The 18,781-nt window shown below is 43.0% G+C and overlaps 1 protein-coding gene across 1 annotated transcript in view; it reads left to right on the top strand.

Moving 5' to 3' along the window:
- The window catches only part of bsnb (bassoon (presynaptic cytomatrix protein) b), a 57,214-nt gene that overhangs the window by 28,806 nt on the left and 9,627 nt on the right, over positions 1 to 18,781 (top strand). Inside the window, 2 exon segments of the mRNA XM_046875484.1 lie at positions 11,608 to 12,078; positions 12,540 to 18,587. Of these exon segments, the coding sequence (XP_046731440.1) occupies positions 11,608 to 12,078; positions 12,540 to 18,587 (6,519 nt within the window).

Below are 18,781 nucleotides of genomic sequence, written 5' to 3'. Positions count from 1 at the left end.
ACTCAGATCATTAGTTTCACATCGCGTGCAAACACACACACACACACACCTAACCGAGTGGTTAATTAGCAAACCTGCTAGTTCGGAGGTGTTATGACTGTGAACAGATTCCCTCATCACACAGATATTTTAGATATTTAACACATATATAAGTGTCTGTGAGTGTAAGAAAGTGTTTTATTGTGTGTTAGAGAGTGTGAGATTGTGAGTGTGTATATGTGTGTGTTTGTGTGTGTGTGTGTGTGTGTGTGTGTGTGTGTGTGTGTGTATAAGTGTAGTATATGTGTGTATAAGTAAAGTATATGTGTGTGTGTGTGTGTGTGTGTGTGTTTGTATGAGTGTAGTGTCTGTGTGTATAATGAGTGTGTGTGTGTGTGTGTGTATGTGTGTTTGTATAAGTGTAGTATATGTGTGTATAAGTAAAGTATATGTGTGTGTGTGTGTGTGTGTGTGTGTGTGTGTGTTTGTATGAGTGTAGTATCTGTGTGTGTGTGTGTGTGTGTGTGTGTGTGTATGTGTGTGTTTGTATAAGTGTTGTATATGTGTGTATAAGTGAAGTGTGTGTGTGTGTGTGTGTGTGTGTATAAGTGTAGTATCTGTGTGTATAATGTATGTATAGTGTGTGTGTGTGTGCGTGTGTGTGTGCGTGCGTGCTCAGTAACCAGGACGGGGGAGGGGGAGCTGAGTTAAAAAAAATGCATCTAATGAATAATTGACGCAGAGTGAATATTATAAATAGTAGATGATGCAGGAAAGAGTCCTCATATGACACAAGGTCAGGAGTGTGTGTGTGTGTGTGTGTGTGTGTGTGTGTGTGTGTGTGTGTGTGTGTGTGTGTGTGTGTGTTTATAGTATTTCAACATCTCAGATGTTTTATGTGTGCAGCATGAACGCTGCCATCACCATCTACACACTTCCTTTTTTTAAATATTATACCTTCAGCTGAGTAACACACACACACACACACACACACACACACACACACACACTTTGTCCTTTTCTCTCCCATCTTCCTTTTGCATCCTTGTGTTCTCAGTGAGCTGTTTTTCTGTATCACTTATTTTAGAAAAACAATTTCCTGTAAACTAATACCTCTCTTTTTTTCACACACTCACACACAGAAGCAGGAATAGGATCAGGGACAGGAACAGGAACAGGAGCAGGAACAGGAGCAGGAATAGGAGCAGGAGCAGAAGCAGGAGCAGTATAGGAGCTGGAACAGGTACAGGAATAGGAGAAGGAGCAGGAGCAGGTATAGGAGCAGGATCAGGAGCAGGTACAGGAGCAGGAACAGGTACAGGAGCAGAATAGGAGCTGGAACAGGTACAGGAATAGGAGAAGGAGCAGGAGCAGGTATAGGAGCAGGATCAGGAGCAGGTACAGGAGCAGGAACAGGTACAGGAGCAGTATAGGAGCTGGAACAGGTACAGGAATAGGAGAAGGAGCAGGTATTGGAGCAGGAGCAGGAAAAGGTACAGGAACAGCTTTGGGCCTCTTAGTTCCAGTGATGGAGCACATATAAGTTACATGATCAGATGTCCATATACTTTTGTGTGTGTAGTGTATAAGACATGTGCACAGTGCTTCATCTCCATATCTGTTGTCTGTTTGCACGTGTCCCACAATCAAATAGCTTTTGAAATATATACGTGTATGTATGTGTGTGTGTGTGTGTGTGTGTGTGTGTGTGTGTGTGTGTGTGTGTGTGTGTGTGTGTGAACATGTTGCAACCTGTTGGGTCACGTCACTCAGATTTGGCATGGAACACACACACGGCTTCAGGAGGGCTGACCCTGGAACACACACACACACACACACACACACACACACACACACACACACACACACACACACACATACACTCTCACTAACCAAGAGCCAGATGGTTCCCTGCACACACCTGTGAGTGACGTATAGACCCAATCTACAATTCTAGGTGCACACACACACACACACACACACACACACACACACACACACACACACACACACACACACACAGGGGTCAGTCAGTACATGGAGGAAAAGTGGATGATAAACAGAAAAGGAAAATGTGGTGTGTGTATTTGATGCCGTTTTGGTGTCAGGAGTGATTTATCACTGTGGGTTTGTTTCTCCTTGTTCATTTTGTCTCTAAACCCGCAGTGACGCTCGCATTTCCTCCTCCAGAACCTTCCAGAATGTTCAGATGGACAGTGATTGCACTGCGTCTAGTGTGTGTTTTAAAGTGTGTTTAATTTGTGTATAGAATAGGAATAGGGTGAGTAAAGTCAAGTAAACTGGGTGTGTATTGGAACTGAGCTGATTAGAAGAAGTGGGTTATGTTTGTATTTGTATAGAGACAATTACAAAAATATGCATGTGATTTGGGGTATGGCCGATTAGGGAGAGTGGGTAGAATCTGATTTGGTATAGGGCCAATTAGGACCAGTGGGTAGAATCTGATTCAAGGCTCTTCTCTGTTCTGGCACCGAGGTGGTGTAATGAACTTCCCCTAGATGTCCGTACAGCAGAGTCCCAGATTATCTTCAAGCGACGACTGAAGACCTACCTCTTCCTGAAATACCTAAATTAGCACTTTCCAAGTTTGTAGAATTCGAGTTATATTTATATTAAGTTTGTAATCTTGCGTACCAGTGTAGATTTATTCATTACTAGAGATTTAAAGCACTTTTGTACGTCGCTATGGATAAAGGCTTCTGCTAAATGCCGCAAATGTAAATGTAAATGTAAATGATTTGGGATAGGGCCGATTAGGGCCAGTGAGTAGAATCTGATTTGGGATAGGGCTGATTAGGGACAGTGGGTAGAATCTGATTTGGGATAGGGCCGATTAAGGCCAGTGGGTAGAATCTGATTTGGGATGAAAGTGAGTGTAGGGCCCTTGTAAGAAGGGTGTGTGTAGTTCCAGTGTCAATTTGATTAAAGCTCCTCCTCTTTCCCTCTGTGTGTTTAAGAGTCTCTTCATTAGTCAAAAGCCTTCTGAGCAAATGTGTGAGTCACTCTGAGCTTCACATCAGCCTCTCTGAACGCATCATTTCCTGTTCTCCCTTCTTCCATTAGACGCCTGCCTCTCATTGGTCGAGCTCCGGTGATTGATGAATCTTTTTTCGAGCAGAAAATCAAACAGCTGTGAATCACAGAAAGGCTAACGATGTCTTACAGTAAGACGCACAACATCAATCTCAAAAGCAACCTTTAAAAAAGTCCACCAGCACTTGGTCTGTCTTGAGTCTGCATTATTCAAACAGACTTCCATTAAAGCTTCATCTGCAGCGAGTCATTTTTCTGCTCCCGACTCCTCCTGCATGGTCACTGACTTCCAGGATAAAACACTGCATTTCTGTCACAGTAACCTCACACTGAAACTCACTACTAACATGCCATGAAGCTAAGATGGAAAATGGTGAATCAGGACGGACGCTTAAAAAGTAATAAGGGTGGATCTTCAGATGAAACTGATTAAAATATAAATTAGGATGAATCCATCAAGGAAACAGAATTGTGAGCCAACCGAGGTGAATGTGTGGCACCAGAATTGGGATAGAGCCAGTGATAGGAATTGTGAGAAGTTCTAGTAAGAGGATGTGATAATCGTCTTAATTAGTATGTGGCCAATAAGGAAAAGTGACTAGCATCACGCAGCCAGTTTAGAGGACATTCAACACTGTAACTTCTGAATTGGGATGGGGACTAGAAGAGGAAGGGAGTAAAGTCAAAATTAAAATGGGGCCAATAAGTGGAAGTCAATCATTCTAAAATTAAAAAACATCTTGAAAAAGGGGATAAGGTCAATAAAGAGATGCAAGCAGCATCTGAACCATGACTGAGCCAAAAAAGGAAAGTAAGTGGGATCCAAATCAGGATTGAGTCAGAAAGGGAACATGACACGCTTCTGAACAGAGACTTGTCCAGAAAAAGAAAAGAGAGATGAAGCCGAGATAAGTGATTAAGGTCTCAATAAAACTGATACCAGAAAGGGGAGAAGTGTATAGTTTGTGTCCAGTACGGAAAAAAGATGTGTAGGAAGTGTAAGGGAAAGTGAGTAGGGTGTAAATTGGGATTAGGAATTGTAAGAAAAAGTGGGTAGGGTGTAAATTGGGATTAGAAAGTGTAAGGAAAGTGGGTAGGTGTAAATTGGGATTAGGAAGTGTAAGGGGAAGTGGGTAGGGTGTAAATTGGAATTAGGACGTGTAAGGGAAAGTGAGTAGGGTGTAAATTGGGATTAGGAAGTGTAAGGGAAAGTGGGTAGGGTGTAAATTGGGATTAGGAATGTAAGGGAAAGTGAGTAAGGTGTAAATTGGTATTAGGAAGTGTAAGGGAAAGTGGGAAAGGTGTAAATTGGGATTAGGAAGTGTAAGGGAAAGTGGGTAGGGTGTAAATTGGGATTAGGAAGTGTAAGGAAAGTGGGAAGGGTGTAAATTGGAATTAGGAAGTGTAAGGAAAGTGGGTAGGTGTAAATTGGGATTAGGAAGTGTAAGGGAAAGTGGGAAGGGTGTAAATTGGGATTAGGAAGTGTAAGGAAAGTGGAAGGGTGTAAATTGGAATTAGGAAGTGTAAGGGAAAGTGGGTAGGGTGTAAATTGGGATTAGGAAGTGTAAGGAAAGTGGGTAGGGTGTAAATTGGAATAAGGAAGTGTAAGGAAAGTGAGTAGGGTGTAAATTGGGATTAGGAAGTGTAAGGGGAAGTAAGTAGGGTGTAAATTGGGATTAGGAAGTGTAAGGAAAGTGGGTAGGGTGTAAATTGGAATAAGGAAGTGTAAGGAAAGTGAGTAGGGTGTAAATTGGGATTAGGAAGTGTAAGGGAAGTAAGTAGGGTGTAAATTGGGATTAGGTAGTGTAAGGAAAGTGAGTAGGATGTAAATTGGGATTAGGAAGTGTAATGGAAAGTGAGTAGGGTGTAAATTGGGATTAGGTAGTGTAAGGGAAAGTGAGTAGGATGTAAATTGGGATTAGGAAGTGTAAGGGAAAGTGAGTAGGATGTAAATTGGGATTAGGAAGTGTAATGGAACGTGAGTAGGGTGTAAATTGGGATTAGGTAGTGTAAGGAAAGTGAGTAGGATGTAAATTGGGATTAGGAAGTGTAATGGAACGTGAGTAGGGTGTAAATTGGGATTAGGTAGTGTAAGGGAAAGTGAGTAGGATGTAAATTGGGATTAGGAAGTGTAAGGGAAAGTGAGTAGGGTGTAAATTGGGATTAGGAAGTGTAAGGGAAAGTGAGTAGGGTGTAAATTGGGATTAGGACATGTAAGGGAAAGTGAGTAGGGTGTAAGATGGGATGGAAGTGGATTGGATTAGTCAGAGGAGCGCTCCATCACTTGTCAGAAGTGATTGATGGACGTGATTGGATCAGGTAAATCACCTCTGCGTCTCATTGGAGCCTGTAAACACTCCACGATCTGATTGGCCCTCAGCCTGTGGCAGCTCAGCGTTTCGTCTCAGTGCTTCTGCGCAAGCAACGAGAGACGCAGAGAGCGATGAGAGCGACGAGAGCGATGATAGCGAAGAGCTGAGATGAGATGATAGCAGAGAGACGGAGAGATTCGAGGAGGTGAATAAGTGGATGGGTGAGAGTGATGTTTCTTGTCGGGTCAGCGAGTCTCTCCAAAACCTCAATCACACGCGATCTCTGATATGACACACTATGTCTCTGATTCAGTGTGGAAGTGCTGTAGTTTTCAACACCACAGTGTGGAAGCTGCGCTCAGTGTTTCTGTTGCTGTGCTGATCATCAGCTCAGAAAAGAAACACCATCCCTGTCACTGGCATTAACACTGGATACGGTGGAACACTGTGGAGTGTGTAAAGGCTCTAATACAGTTTTATATGAGGATGATGTAGCAATCAATGATGAAGAAATGAGAACAGAGGGAATTAATCTGAGATGCAACCAAGAACCTGACCAAGTGTCCTTCATAATTATAAACACTTCCTGTGCTGTGATTGATTAATAATCACATGTTCTGTGCTCTGATTGATGCGATGTGATGAGAATGATCTGGTCTATGATTGGAAGATGTGGATGCTTTCTCATTCTGCTGGTGGCAGTCTGCTCTGTCTTGATAGTATTTCTTTCCTGGTCCATTTCATTTCCTCTCCCTTTCTCTCTCTCTCTCTCTCTCTCTCTCTCTCTCTCTCTATCTCTCTCTCACGCTCTCTCTCTCGCTCTCTCTCTCTCTCTCTCTCTCTCTCTCTCTCTCTCTCTCTCACTCTCTTTCATTTTTCTTATTTCCATCACTGGATGTCTGGATGATCCTTAATTTCCTTTCATGCTCTAATACTTTGCAGGCCCAGGGCATCAGGCCTGTGTGTGTGTGTGTGTGTGTGTGTGTGTGTGTGTGTGTGTGTGTGTGTGTGTGTGTGTGCATACTCAGGGTGCCACCACATAGACCCATTGAGAGGTCTTTAGGATTAACTCACATAACTCCTGACTCAAACTTCAGCACTGTCTAACACACACATACACACACACACACACACACACACACACACACACACACCCCTGAGCTCCAGATTTAATCTGAGAAAGAAAGCCGATTTAAATGTGCTCTGCTCTCTGAAACTCCACATCGATCCTGATTCCTCAGAGTGTAAAACTCAGCACTTCTGTGTCCGAATTCATACTGCTGTCAAATACCATCAAAGCACCGAGTCCTTATTTACTGATTCCATCTCCCTCATGCTGCAATTACAAATCAGCACAACCTCCACATATCCCTCAGCTAATACACATCACAACAATCATAATAATACTAATTATAACAACAACAACAACAACACCAATAATAATAATAATAATGGTAGTAATGAACAGAACATATCAATACATCTCAATCAATACTATTGAAATTGCAGGAAAACCTTCCCAACAACCATCACAACATCCTTTGTTTTTGTTACTGTACTGTACTGTTTTTCTTTTGTTGTGGTTTTGGTAGCTGTAGTTGTGGATGTTGTTGTGGTAGTTGTAATTATGGTTTTTGTAGTTGTGGTAGTTGTGGTAGTAGTAGTTATGGTTGTGGAAGTTGTGGTTATGGTTGTTGTACTTGTGATAGTTGTAGTTATGGCTGTTGTAGTTGTGGTAGTTGTAGTCATGGTTGTTGTAGTTGTGGTAGTTGTAGTTATGGTTATGGTTGTTGTAGTTGTGGTTATTGTAGTTGTGGTAGTTGTAGTTATGGTTGTTGTAGTTATGGTAGTTGTAGTTGTAGTTATGGTTGTTGTAGTTGTAGTTATGGTTATGGTTGTTGTAGTTGTGGTTATTGTAGATGTGGTTGTTGTAGTTGTGGTAGTAGTACTTACTTTTCATTATGGGTGCCAATATGTTAAAGTGTCATCAGTAGGAGAGAAGCTCAGGCAGATCTTTCTTACTGGGAAGTTGTAAAGATTCCAGTATTTCCTTTTATAATTTATGTCTTTATAATGAACAGAACAGAACAGAATATTATGAGGTCATTATTGAACAGCAGGTCACTCAGACACCATGGACTGATTAGTTCACCTGGACCTCTATTTGGAATGTAAAATATAAAGTTTTATTTGTATACTTTCTATAATCCTTCTGTAACAAAACAATGACTGATTGTGAATGCAGTGTAGAATCCAGGAGACGTTGCAGTAATGATGGTGTTGGAGATTACGTGGACCTGATTATCACCACACTCCTACACTTCACCAAACAGCCAGCATTTTATTTACAATATATTATTGAGATCAGTGTATGACCTCAGAAAAGGTGTTTGTGTGTGGGTGTGGTTTTAATGAGTAGTGACATTTTCTCCGTCTCAGCACGACGACTTGTGTTCAATGGGCTGCCAGCGTGAGAGAGCAGAGCATGCTGGGAAAGAAGGCGTGTACATGCAATCCAGGTCGTTCAGGCAACACTCGCATGTGCACATGGTCAGAGTGTCGTGTAGGTGTGTGTGTGTGTGTGTGTGTGTGTGTGTGTGTGTGTGTAGAATAATGTATTGGGGAATGAATTATTGACAACTGAAGCTGATTAGTGTTGCACTTGAAGATTAGAATTCACCTCTGAACGTATAAAATATCTTGAAAGACATAAAGATTGCCTTTTTTATTACGTTTGATGACGTGTTTATATTTATACAAACTTTTCACCCAGTACGTATCTGTATACAAACATACTAAGGGGCATGACCAAGTGACTGGCTTCATTTAATCATATGTACATTTTTTTTACTACTGAGAAATGCCATTGATTTATTCAATAGTTTATTCATTATTTATTTATTTTTGTGTGTTTAGTTTACAGCCAGGATTGCGCTCTTTAATGTCAGAGCTGTGCTGCAGGTCAGCAGCGGCATGGAAACATCGACATCTCAGACTGTATTGCACTTATTATTGTGGCTAGTAGTTAAAGGTTCTGTATCTCACCATGACACAAAGCTACTTTATTTTCTTTGATTGTGTGTGGATTGTGTATGATTGTGTGGTTGTATATAATGAGGCAGTGGTTTTGTGTGATGGTGTGGTTTTATATATAATGAGGCAGTGGTTTTGTGTGATTGTGTGGTTGTATGTGTAGGGGCAGTGGTTGTCAGGGTGATTGTGTGGTTATATGTGTAGGGGCAGTGGTTTCAGGGTGATTGTGTGGTTGTATATAATGAGGCGGTGGTTGTCAGGGTGATTGTGTGGTTGTATATAATGAGGCGGTGGTTGTCAGGGTGATTGTGTGGTTGTATATAATGAGGCGGTGGTTGTCAGGGTGATTGAGCTCAGGGTTCTCCCAGTGAGTAAAGTGGTGACTTGGTGCGTTCCTGCAGTGACGGCGGCTCTTTAATGGCTGCTCACTAATTGAAGTTAAGGGCTCTTTAACGATGGCTCAGTAATAAAATGGACTTTTGCTGCCTCGTCACCTCACATCCTTTCACTTCTCCATTACTGAAACCTCACACAACTTGTAGAGAAAAACCACACTCTCACTCCTGCACAGTTGAATCACTCCTTTTCTAATCTATTTATTATTGCCAGCGAACTCACTGTGCTATAAATAGGGATGGGTTTTACAGTTTATTCAGCCATATTTACACATATTTTTATAAAATCCTGTAATTGTTTTAAAGACGCTTTACAAATTTAAAACAATGAAAATTATAATTTGATTCTATTTTTCCTTTAGAGTCGTGATGACATTTTGTGCGAGGCGCCCTCTTGTGGCTGTACTTAATGTTGTATATGTATCAAACATGGCAGAACCCCCACTGCCCTATACATTCAGAGCTGTAATAAAGGATTCACACGTGTGAGTGTGTGAGTGTGTGTGTGTGCAGGCTTATATGTGTGCGCCGCGTGGAGGCTGTATAAAGGCTGACATTTCAGCTCCGTGTATTTGCTTGTGTATAAAGTGGATGAATTTCTTTTGGGAGTGGATGTGAAACTCAGCATGACAAGGCAGCACCATCTGTTCAGGCCTTTTCTGAAATTGTGTGTGTGTGTGTGTGTGTGTGTGTGTGTGTGTGTGTGTGTGTGTGTGTAAGTGAGTGAGTGTGTGCCATTTCTCTCTACGTGTGCTGCGAGAATCGAGTTATGTGTGTGCATGAGTCATCGTACATGCAGTAGAAAGAAAACGGTAATCCATTACCAGCTCGTAGAACACAGTAACTCAATACAACGACCCCCTCACAGGGGCTTTAGGGTAACACCTCCCCTTCCAACACATACACACACACACTCTGTCAGCATGTGAATGTTTTGGCCAAATCAAACTACAAATTTCTTTTAGATTTTTTTACATACTTGCATCTTTTGTAGTCAATCAGCCGATTAATACATTAGTAGCATAAAAATGTCCATCTCACATAAATATATCTACCAGTGGTTGTCAGAAGGCAGTAGTAATTTTTTACCAGAGTACTGAGAGCCTGTAAGAGTGTGTGAACGCTGGACACATGTTCTTATGTACAGGTATGCATAGTAAACACATGCACACACACACACACACACACACACACACACACCATCGCGGTCCACCTCTTTTTAATTTTGCTATGAAAAGGCAGAAATAGACCCAGATGGCTGGCTGTGAGGCGTGTTAGAGCTCGCAGAAACGGCACCTATTTATATTTAGATCGTGCATGGTGTACTCAAGGGAGATTAAAAAAAAAGAGAAAACATTCAGGAGGCATCTGGCTGGTGTGCTAATGCCTCCCTCAGCCGCTCTCTATTTTACGTCCAGAGCCTCAGCAGCAGCCAAGCAGAAAGAGGCAATGAGTCTACCAGACTTATGCAGTCTTCTTTCAGCCTTCATCTACATGTTCACCCACTTCTCTGTGTGAGGGGTTAGAGTAATGACTGCTCATCCTGACTAGTCTGTTTTTATTTCAGTTTGTGGAAAAGATAGTGCTCGACTTTCCCATTCCTGTCATAGAAATACAAATATTCAAACTGCATTTGAGGACATTTTCTCTACCTCCCTATGCCTTCAGCCACCCTGGCTCGTCCCACACACTTTCCCATAAGCAATTAGATAAACCCAAACAAGACGTCCAGCTTCTCTGGCCACTGCACTGCAGACTGCAGGCTCTTTAAAATGCTGGGAGGTGTGAGGGATTCAGATTCACTTTTATCCGTGTGTCTCAACTAGGATGGAGTGATTAAAGCTGGCACCGACTGAGAGGATGGTGAAGAAGAGAAGGCGATTGCAGGATGAGGTGGCATAATATAATTGCATAACAGTAAACATGGCATAGCAGAAAACAAGATTCAGCCCGATAACTCAATGACTTTACCCTCCTTGTGGCCAAGTACAATCAGATCTGTGTAATCGAATGATACCATGACCAAATCTAAAGCAACTTCATAGAATGACTCAGTAGAATGATTTGGTTGAACACCAGACGGAAGTAGGGGTGTAAAGGTGCACGTATTCGTACCGAATCGTTCCGGTAAAGGACTTTCGTTACAGTGCACGTGTTCTTATAGTAATGCTTGTTTCACATGCGGAATTTCCTCATGAACATATTAAGCGGTGGACTGCAAGTTTGTTTAAGCTTAATCTCACACTTTCAGCGCAGTGTCACTGTCACTACTTGATCCGTAGCTGAAACATGATTTGTACTGCACATGTGCGGAAAATCTGAATTTTATTTATATTTTATTTATTTTTATTTATTTAGTTAAATGTGAAACACACACAACACTTCTTCTGTTCATATTTCTGGCATTTCTATGTAATTGGTTGATTAGATTGTTTTGCCACTGTCTCATCTCTTTGGTTCTTCTGCTCTTTAACATTGAGTCCTGACAGTAAACATGATCTGTAGACGGATAACTGTCATAATAGATAAAAAAGTTTATTAGCTCTGATGGTCAAGAGGTGCAGTCATGATGGTGTATGTGGGACTCTTATCACCTAAATAGCAAATGATGACTGCTGACTCACAGCACCTCTGATCTTTTTTGTGTTTCTTTATATATTTCTTTTGCTGGTCCAGGAAATTTGCTTACACAGGGAGGTAAAAGCTAGCACGACATTTAACTTGCATTGACTTGTATTTCATTATGTCTTTAATGCCCCAGGATGGTGATTGATTGTGTTACGACTATGATTGCTTTTTGATGCATGGTAATTTTTGTACTTTCCTATTTCCAGAAGAAAGAATGGCTTTGCTTGACATGCCAGACACAGAGAGCCATTTCAGGGGATTTGGGGGATGGCCCATCTCCTGCTCCTCAGCCCATGGGATCTCCCCGAGCGCCTGGACCTACAACCCAACAGCATGCTCAGTTAAAGCCACCCAGTCAGCAGGCAGGGGTGAGGCATGCCGGTCCTCAGCAGCAAAAAACACCTGGTGCCCAAGTAAGTGGTACTCTCTCTTCAGCCAAACATGGAACACCACAGAGCAAGGGTCCTGCTCAAGCGTCTACTGCCAAGACAACCCCTTCCCAACCTGCAAGCAAAAGCAAGACAGAGGCTCGGAAACAAGAGCAAGGCATTAGCAAGAAACAATCAGTATCCAAAACCGAAAAAGAAGGTGACATGAAAGCGTTGCATAAGAAAGGAACTCAAGAAATAAAAGACCAGAAGAAAAGTTGTGATTTGCAAAAATCTAAACTCCATGACGTGAGTGACCCTCGGTGTCCTCATCGTCCTTATTTTCCATAAACGGTCCATTCATAACTTTATCATTCCTTGGTCAACATCTGCATAAATGTTCTGCATGAAAAGCCACTTGAAAGCCATTATCACTAAAATAATCAATTATACACATTAACTACTCACTGAAATTTCATTATGCGATCACACAGATTCAGGGAAATTATTACTCACATGCCACGTCATCCTTTTAATGCTAATTAGGTATCAAAGTTTAAAACACTCTCATTGATGGGTGGTATTGGGTTGTATGAAAGGCATGGTCATTATTTCTCATTATCTTTGCACATTTCCATTAACCCTGCATGATTTAATACTGTTGCATGCTTGAGACATGTTTATGATGTTTTACTTCATACAGGATATGCTTTAATCACATGATTATATAAATGCATAACAGAATATTTTGTCATTCTGTTAATTCACAGGATTCCAACAAGTCCAGTACACAGAGTCTAAGTGACACAGGCTACTCCTCCGATGGCATATCCGGCTCCCAGAGTGAGATCACTGGACTCATTCGAGAGGAGGGAATTAAACTCAGTGAAGGAGGTTTGTCTACCCAGCGCAGTCCTCCCAGCCCCTCCGAAATAAAAAAACTTGAGAGTTCTATGCGACCTCTTTTACAGTCAGAGACAGCCTCTGAAATCGATAAGACAAGACCCCAGTCTCTGTCCATAACACAAGACCAATTCGATTCTGATGGGGAAGTATCTGATGACCTTAGTTGCAAATTACGTCATGACTATGTGGAGGACAGCAGTGAAAGTGGCCTGTCTCCTTTACCGACCAGACAAAAGTTGCAGAAGGGCCTAACAGATGAGGAGTTTATGAGGAGACAGATTTTGGAAATGAGTGCAGATGAGGAAGAAGTGGTAGAGACTGAAGGTCAGGTGAAAGTCAAAAAGAGTCATAAACACAGTGGTGATCTGGGAAAAGAGAGGCGACGCCTTACACAGCAATCAAACAGCTTTGAAGATGACACTAAAAGTAATGAGGCTACATACAAGTCCAATGACGGAGATGATATGATGGGTTCACAAGGAGGCCTAAGGCGATTTAAGACTATAGAACTGAATAATACCAATAGCTATAATCGTGATTTGGAACTTAGCACAGAGCATGACCTTCGAGAACCCGAGCTTGAGATGGAAAGCCTGACTGGATCACCAGAGGAAAAGTCAAGAGGAGAGTATTCCTCAACCCTTCCTGCTACCACACCTAGCTATACATCTGGAACCTCTCCTACATCTGTGTCGTCACTGGAGGATGACAGCGATAGTAGTCCTAGCAGAAGGCAAAGGCTCGAAGAGGTTAAGCAGCAGAGGAAAGCAAGGCACCGATCTCACGGCCCACTCTTACCAACAATCGAGGACTCTTCAGAAGAAGACGAACTGAGGGAAGAGGAAGAACTTTTAAGAGAACAAGAAAAGATGAGAGACTTGGAACAGCAAAGGATTCGCAGCACAGCCAGGAAAACTAAAAGGGACAAAGAGGAACTCAGAGCACAGAGACGCAGGGAGAGGTCAAAGACTCCACCCAGCAATCTGTCACCAATTGAGGATGCTTCTCCAACAGAGGAGCTTAGACAAGCAGCAGAAATGGAAGAACTTCACAGATCATCCTGTTCAGAATACTCTCCCTCTATAGACTCAGAGGCAGAAGGATTTGAAGTAGGCTCTAAGCTTTACAAGTCTGGCAGTGAATACAATCTTCCAACATTTATGTCTCTGTATTCACCTACAGAAAAATCATCTGCAGAGTCACCGTCTGCTGTACACAAATCATTAAAAAGTGCAGAGGAGGTTTATGAGGAAATGATGAGAAAAGCAGAGATGATGCAAAAACAGCAGGGACAACCAGTGAAACAAGAGCAGCAAGGGACTTCCAGTTTGACAAATAGTCAGCACTTACGAACAGGGTCAACATCTTTGAGTCCAGGCACAAGCCCTACACAGATGTCAGCACCTGTATCATTTTCAGACAGTGGCAGTAGTGGACTGGCCAGGGTTAGTGAAACACAACAAAACCAGCACAGGATGCCTTCCCAAACCTCTAAAATGTCACCGTCTCCACCACAAGTGCGTCAGCCTGCTCCTAGACAGCAGCAAGTACGATCGATCCAGAGTGCTGACTCACAAACAACTACACACATCCTTGATCACATGTCATCTGTGGCATCTACGCTCCAAGGCTCCCATGCTCCTCAAAGAACTGCAGGTCCTCGTCTTGCAAGACAGCAGTCCTCCCAAGATACCCCAGTCATGGTAATAACACTAGAATCAAGCACCCCAACTCAACCCCCAAAACCAATAACTGTAAATTCTTCTACATCCCCACTCTCTTCTCCAACAAGTAGCCAGCAACAGCCAATTTATTGGACCCAGTCTTCTGTAACAAGTTCTCCTACATCACCACAAATGTCTCAGCTTGCCTATCAGAGAGGACAAGCAGCTGAAAGAGTCACTTCTGGGCCAAGCACTCCCTCATGTGCAGCTTCTCAAAGTTATAGGTCTGATAACATATCATTGTGTAAAATATCCAATGTTCCAGGAACCTCAATGGTTATTGAACAAGGGACAGTGGCGCAAAGTGGAAATGTGGTTGACCTTAGAGCAGTGAAGCCTGCTCCAATTATCATGACAGACCATGGTATGGATCTTACATCCTTGGCATCTGACACACGAAGGTACTCAGTTGATGCAGATCAACCCCCAAGCCGTCATACAGCTGTACAACCTCTCATTATGAATCTAAATGCACAGGCACAACCACATGTAACAATATCCACACCAACAACAGTGAGTGTTACTGTGGCAGCTTCTATGTTTATATCACAGCCTAAATACCCAATGGTTTATGGAGATCCACTGCAGAATCGAGTTGACTTTGGTCAGGGTGCTGGATCAGCTGTTTGTCTTTCTCAACCAAGAACACCAATATCCGACTCTTCAATTCCAAAGATAGATGCATGTCTGGAAGATCTTGGTATCCAACAACAGCAGCTTCAAAAGCAACAGCAGAAGCTCCAACAGCAACAACAGCTCCTTGAACAACAGCTCCAGCATCACCAACAAAATACAGCTTCTTTTGCCCGTTACAACTTAGCGAACCAAGTGCATCCAGTATTGTTGAAGAAAGACTTAGTGGTGTGCCAGACAAGTGGTGGAAGCACACAAACAGTGATTAGTGCCATTCCCAAAGTATCCCCACTTCCACCACCCTTATCAACCTCTATTTCATCTACCCCTACTATAGGCCATGACATATATGGTGGGGTTGCTCTGGAACTAAAAAATAAGCCCACAGTCACTAACCTCTCAACAGAACAGCCCCATGCAATGATGGTACAGTTAGATGAAAGTGGTTCATCACAAGGGGGTACAGTCACACAAATAGTTAAAAGGGAAGAACCACATCAAGCACCAGAAGTTCTTGATCTCACTGGACAAATCAAGTCAGAGAACCAAGTGGCTTGCTGTGATGTTGTCTACCAATTGCCTTTTGGTGGTAGCTGTTCAGGTCCCTTTGGCCAGAGAAGTAAAACAACTATTTCAGACCCAAATTCTTCTGCTGATCCTACCTCAGCTCCTCATCAGCAAACTCAGCTAGAAAAAGATGGTCATTATCCCATAAATATGCAAGGGGAATCAGAGGAGCATAAACCATTTACTATGCCTTTGTCTGGACAGCTTCCACCATCAATGTCAGATACAAATCTTGCAGAATCAGGACTCCAGTGTTATCAAAGGACAGATGCTGGGGATCTGGCAGTGGATTTAAGCTCTATGAAACAAGCATATGAAGCGGGATATCTTGGAATGGGTGCCCAATATGGATCGTACACTGATTTGCGACATCAAGATGTTTCAACCCCACCATTACCTCTTCGTAGATACGGCTCAATGTCTAATATCAGTGGAGACTTTGGCTATCCTTCTCGTGACCTGGCAGGCACTCAAGAATCAAATCTAGCACAGTACAGTGCCACCACTGCCAGAGAAATTAGCAGAATGTGTGCTGCTCTTAACTCAATGGATCATTTTGGAAATCGCTATACTAACAGCCCAGATCTTCTTCAATATGGTGCTGGAAGAGGAGGCCAAATAGGAAGGCTTGGCCTTCAACAAGGTCTAACATCAGTCAGGGCAAACATTCTTTATGGCCCTGATGGGAGGCCCACAGCACATGGCCAAGCCCTTACAAATCTAATCAATGCTAGACAGGCAACGCTCCGGGCCTTATATCCTCCTGTACTGAGGACTGCTGATGGCATGATATACTCAACGATAAACACTCCGATAGCATCCACTTTACCAATCACAACCCAACCTGCTCCTGTATTAAATCCTATGGTAAGAGGAGTTTACAGGCCTTATCCTCCCAGCAGTGTGACCGCTGTTTCTCTAGCCAGCCTTAGTCGATTGCCTCAGGTTGCTCCAAGAATGCCTCTGTCTGCACAGGGACCTTACAGATACCCCACTCCAACCCTTTTCCCAGCATCTGCCACAGATTCTATTTCAGGGAGTGTGCCAACTACAAGTAGTTCCCAAGAAACACCTATCTATTTTGTCAAGCCTACAGTACCTGGCACAATTACATCAACTACAACATTACCATCTGCTCCCAGAGCAACTGTTCCGACTAGTGCTATACCAGCCCAATCAACAATTTTAAACCAACAGACTTCTCAGGGTGACATTCCAGGAGATGCTGCCACAGTCCTTCCATCCACTCAAAATCTAATTTTACAGTCAATCCAGGCACAAACCCATCCTCAATCATTGCCCAATAGTAAAGATTTGTCTGTGATTCAAGGCTTGTCTCAGACACAGGACCACTTATCAGTGCCACAGTCACAGCCACATGCAACTACTAGAGGACTGTCAGATACATCAGTTAGTGATGAGAAAGAGGAAGAACATTTACGGCAACAACAAGAGCAACTACTGCAACTAGAGAGAGAACGCATTGAGTTAGAGAAGCTACGTCAGTTACGTCTTCAAGAAGAGCTGGAGAGGGATCGCTTAGAGTTGCAAAGGCACAGGGAAAAAGAACAACTTCTCGTGCACCGCGAGATCCAAGAACTTCAGAACATTAAGCAGCAAGTTCTTCAGCAACAGCAAGTTGAAAGAGAAACTCAATTGGTGATACAGAGAGAGCAGCTGGCTCAGCAGAAGATGCAGCTAGACCAAATTCAGGCTCTGCAACAGCAGCTCCAGCTGCAGCTTGAAGAGCAGAAAAGGCAAAAGACAGCAGCTGTTGAAGCAGCGGCAGCAGTGGCAGCAGCAGAGGCAGCTGCTGCCTCTGCAGCTGCTGCTGCAGCAGCAACAACTGCACAAAGTGCCATTAATGGAATGCTGGTTGGTGGCGCCCCTCAAGCAATCTCCATCATTTGTGATCAAAGTGGTAGGGTTATTCCACAAGATGGCCAGAGCTTGCAGTTTTTACCTTGCATGGATGGGCAGATGGTTCAAGCACTGGTGTCCACAAGACCTATGCCTAGTTCAGCCTCTGAAATGTCCCTGAGGAACAGTGATGATCAAGGAAGTAGCCATGTTATTAAAAAACAGAATTCAATGCCTCGCTTGAGGAATGGCACTGAGGAGGAACCTGTGAAAAGGATTGCGGACAGCAGTGTCCAAACTGATGATGAAGATGCAGAGGATCGGTTTATGTCACGACGCAGAAGGACAAGGCGTATTGCTGACTGCAGTGTCCAGACAGATGAGGAGGACCAGGGGGAGTGGGATAGCCAGCCAGTGCGACGTCGTCGCTCAAGGTACTCCAAACACTCTGAATCAAGTGCAGAAAATAAAACTGATGCATCTAAAGTGACTTCCAGCATAGCTATCCAGACAACCAGTGACTCATCATGCCAAACTGAATCAGATCAGTTGGGAAGAGTCTCACCAGCCATTCACATCACCATGGCTGAGACATCAAAGGTTGAACTGCTTCACTACATCTCTGCACCAGAGAGGACACACAAAGGGGAGAGTTTAGCCTGTCAGACTGACCCAGAAGCACAGTCTCAAGGAGTGGTTGTTCCTCAGCTTAGTGTTTCTACCACAGTCAGCCCCTACTCCACCAGCTTACATGTAGTTGGTGCCACTCCAGCCAAGTTTGAAAAACGAAAATTGGACCCACTAGACATTGGGCTACAAACACAGCAACCAGTTGATCCACGTCCACCCAAATCCCCACAAGTGTTGTACTCCCCAGTGTCCCCTCTGTCCCCTCACCGCGTGCTGGAGACAAGCTTGGCCTCCAGTGAGAAGCTCAATAGGGCACATGTCACACCCCAGCAAAAGGCCTTCACTACTGAATCACCAAAGATGCATCAAACTATTCCACGGCCAATAAAAAGTGTTCAGCGCTCCCTGTCAGATCCTAAACCCCTCAGCCCAACTTCAGAGGACCCATCTAAGGCTAAATTCTCATTGTACCAGGGTCACAACTCTTCAGGTAGTCAGGTGAGAAAAACTTTAATGTAAGAAGGATGTCTATTCATTATTTATGCATTTCTCCTCTTTTGTATTATCTATTTATTTTCTTTGTTGTCTTATATGCTGTTTTGCTTTTTTCCTTACCCACACACACACACACACACACACACACAAAATGCTAAATATATTCTAGAACGCCAATATTTACAATATGAAATATT

The sequence above is a fragment of the Silurus meridionalis genome, chromosome 19 (assembly GCF_014805685.1).
Source record: "Silurus meridionalis isolate SWU-2019-XX chromosome 19, ASM1480568v1, whole genome shotgun sequence".
In the NCBI taxonomy this organism is placed as follows: domain Eukaryota; kingdom Metazoa; phylum Chordata; class Actinopteri; order Siluriformes; family Siluridae; genus Silurus; species Silurus meridionalis.
The sequence above is the reverse complement of the archived record's forward strand: the minus strand, read 5'-3'. Positions and strand labels throughout refer to the sequence as shown.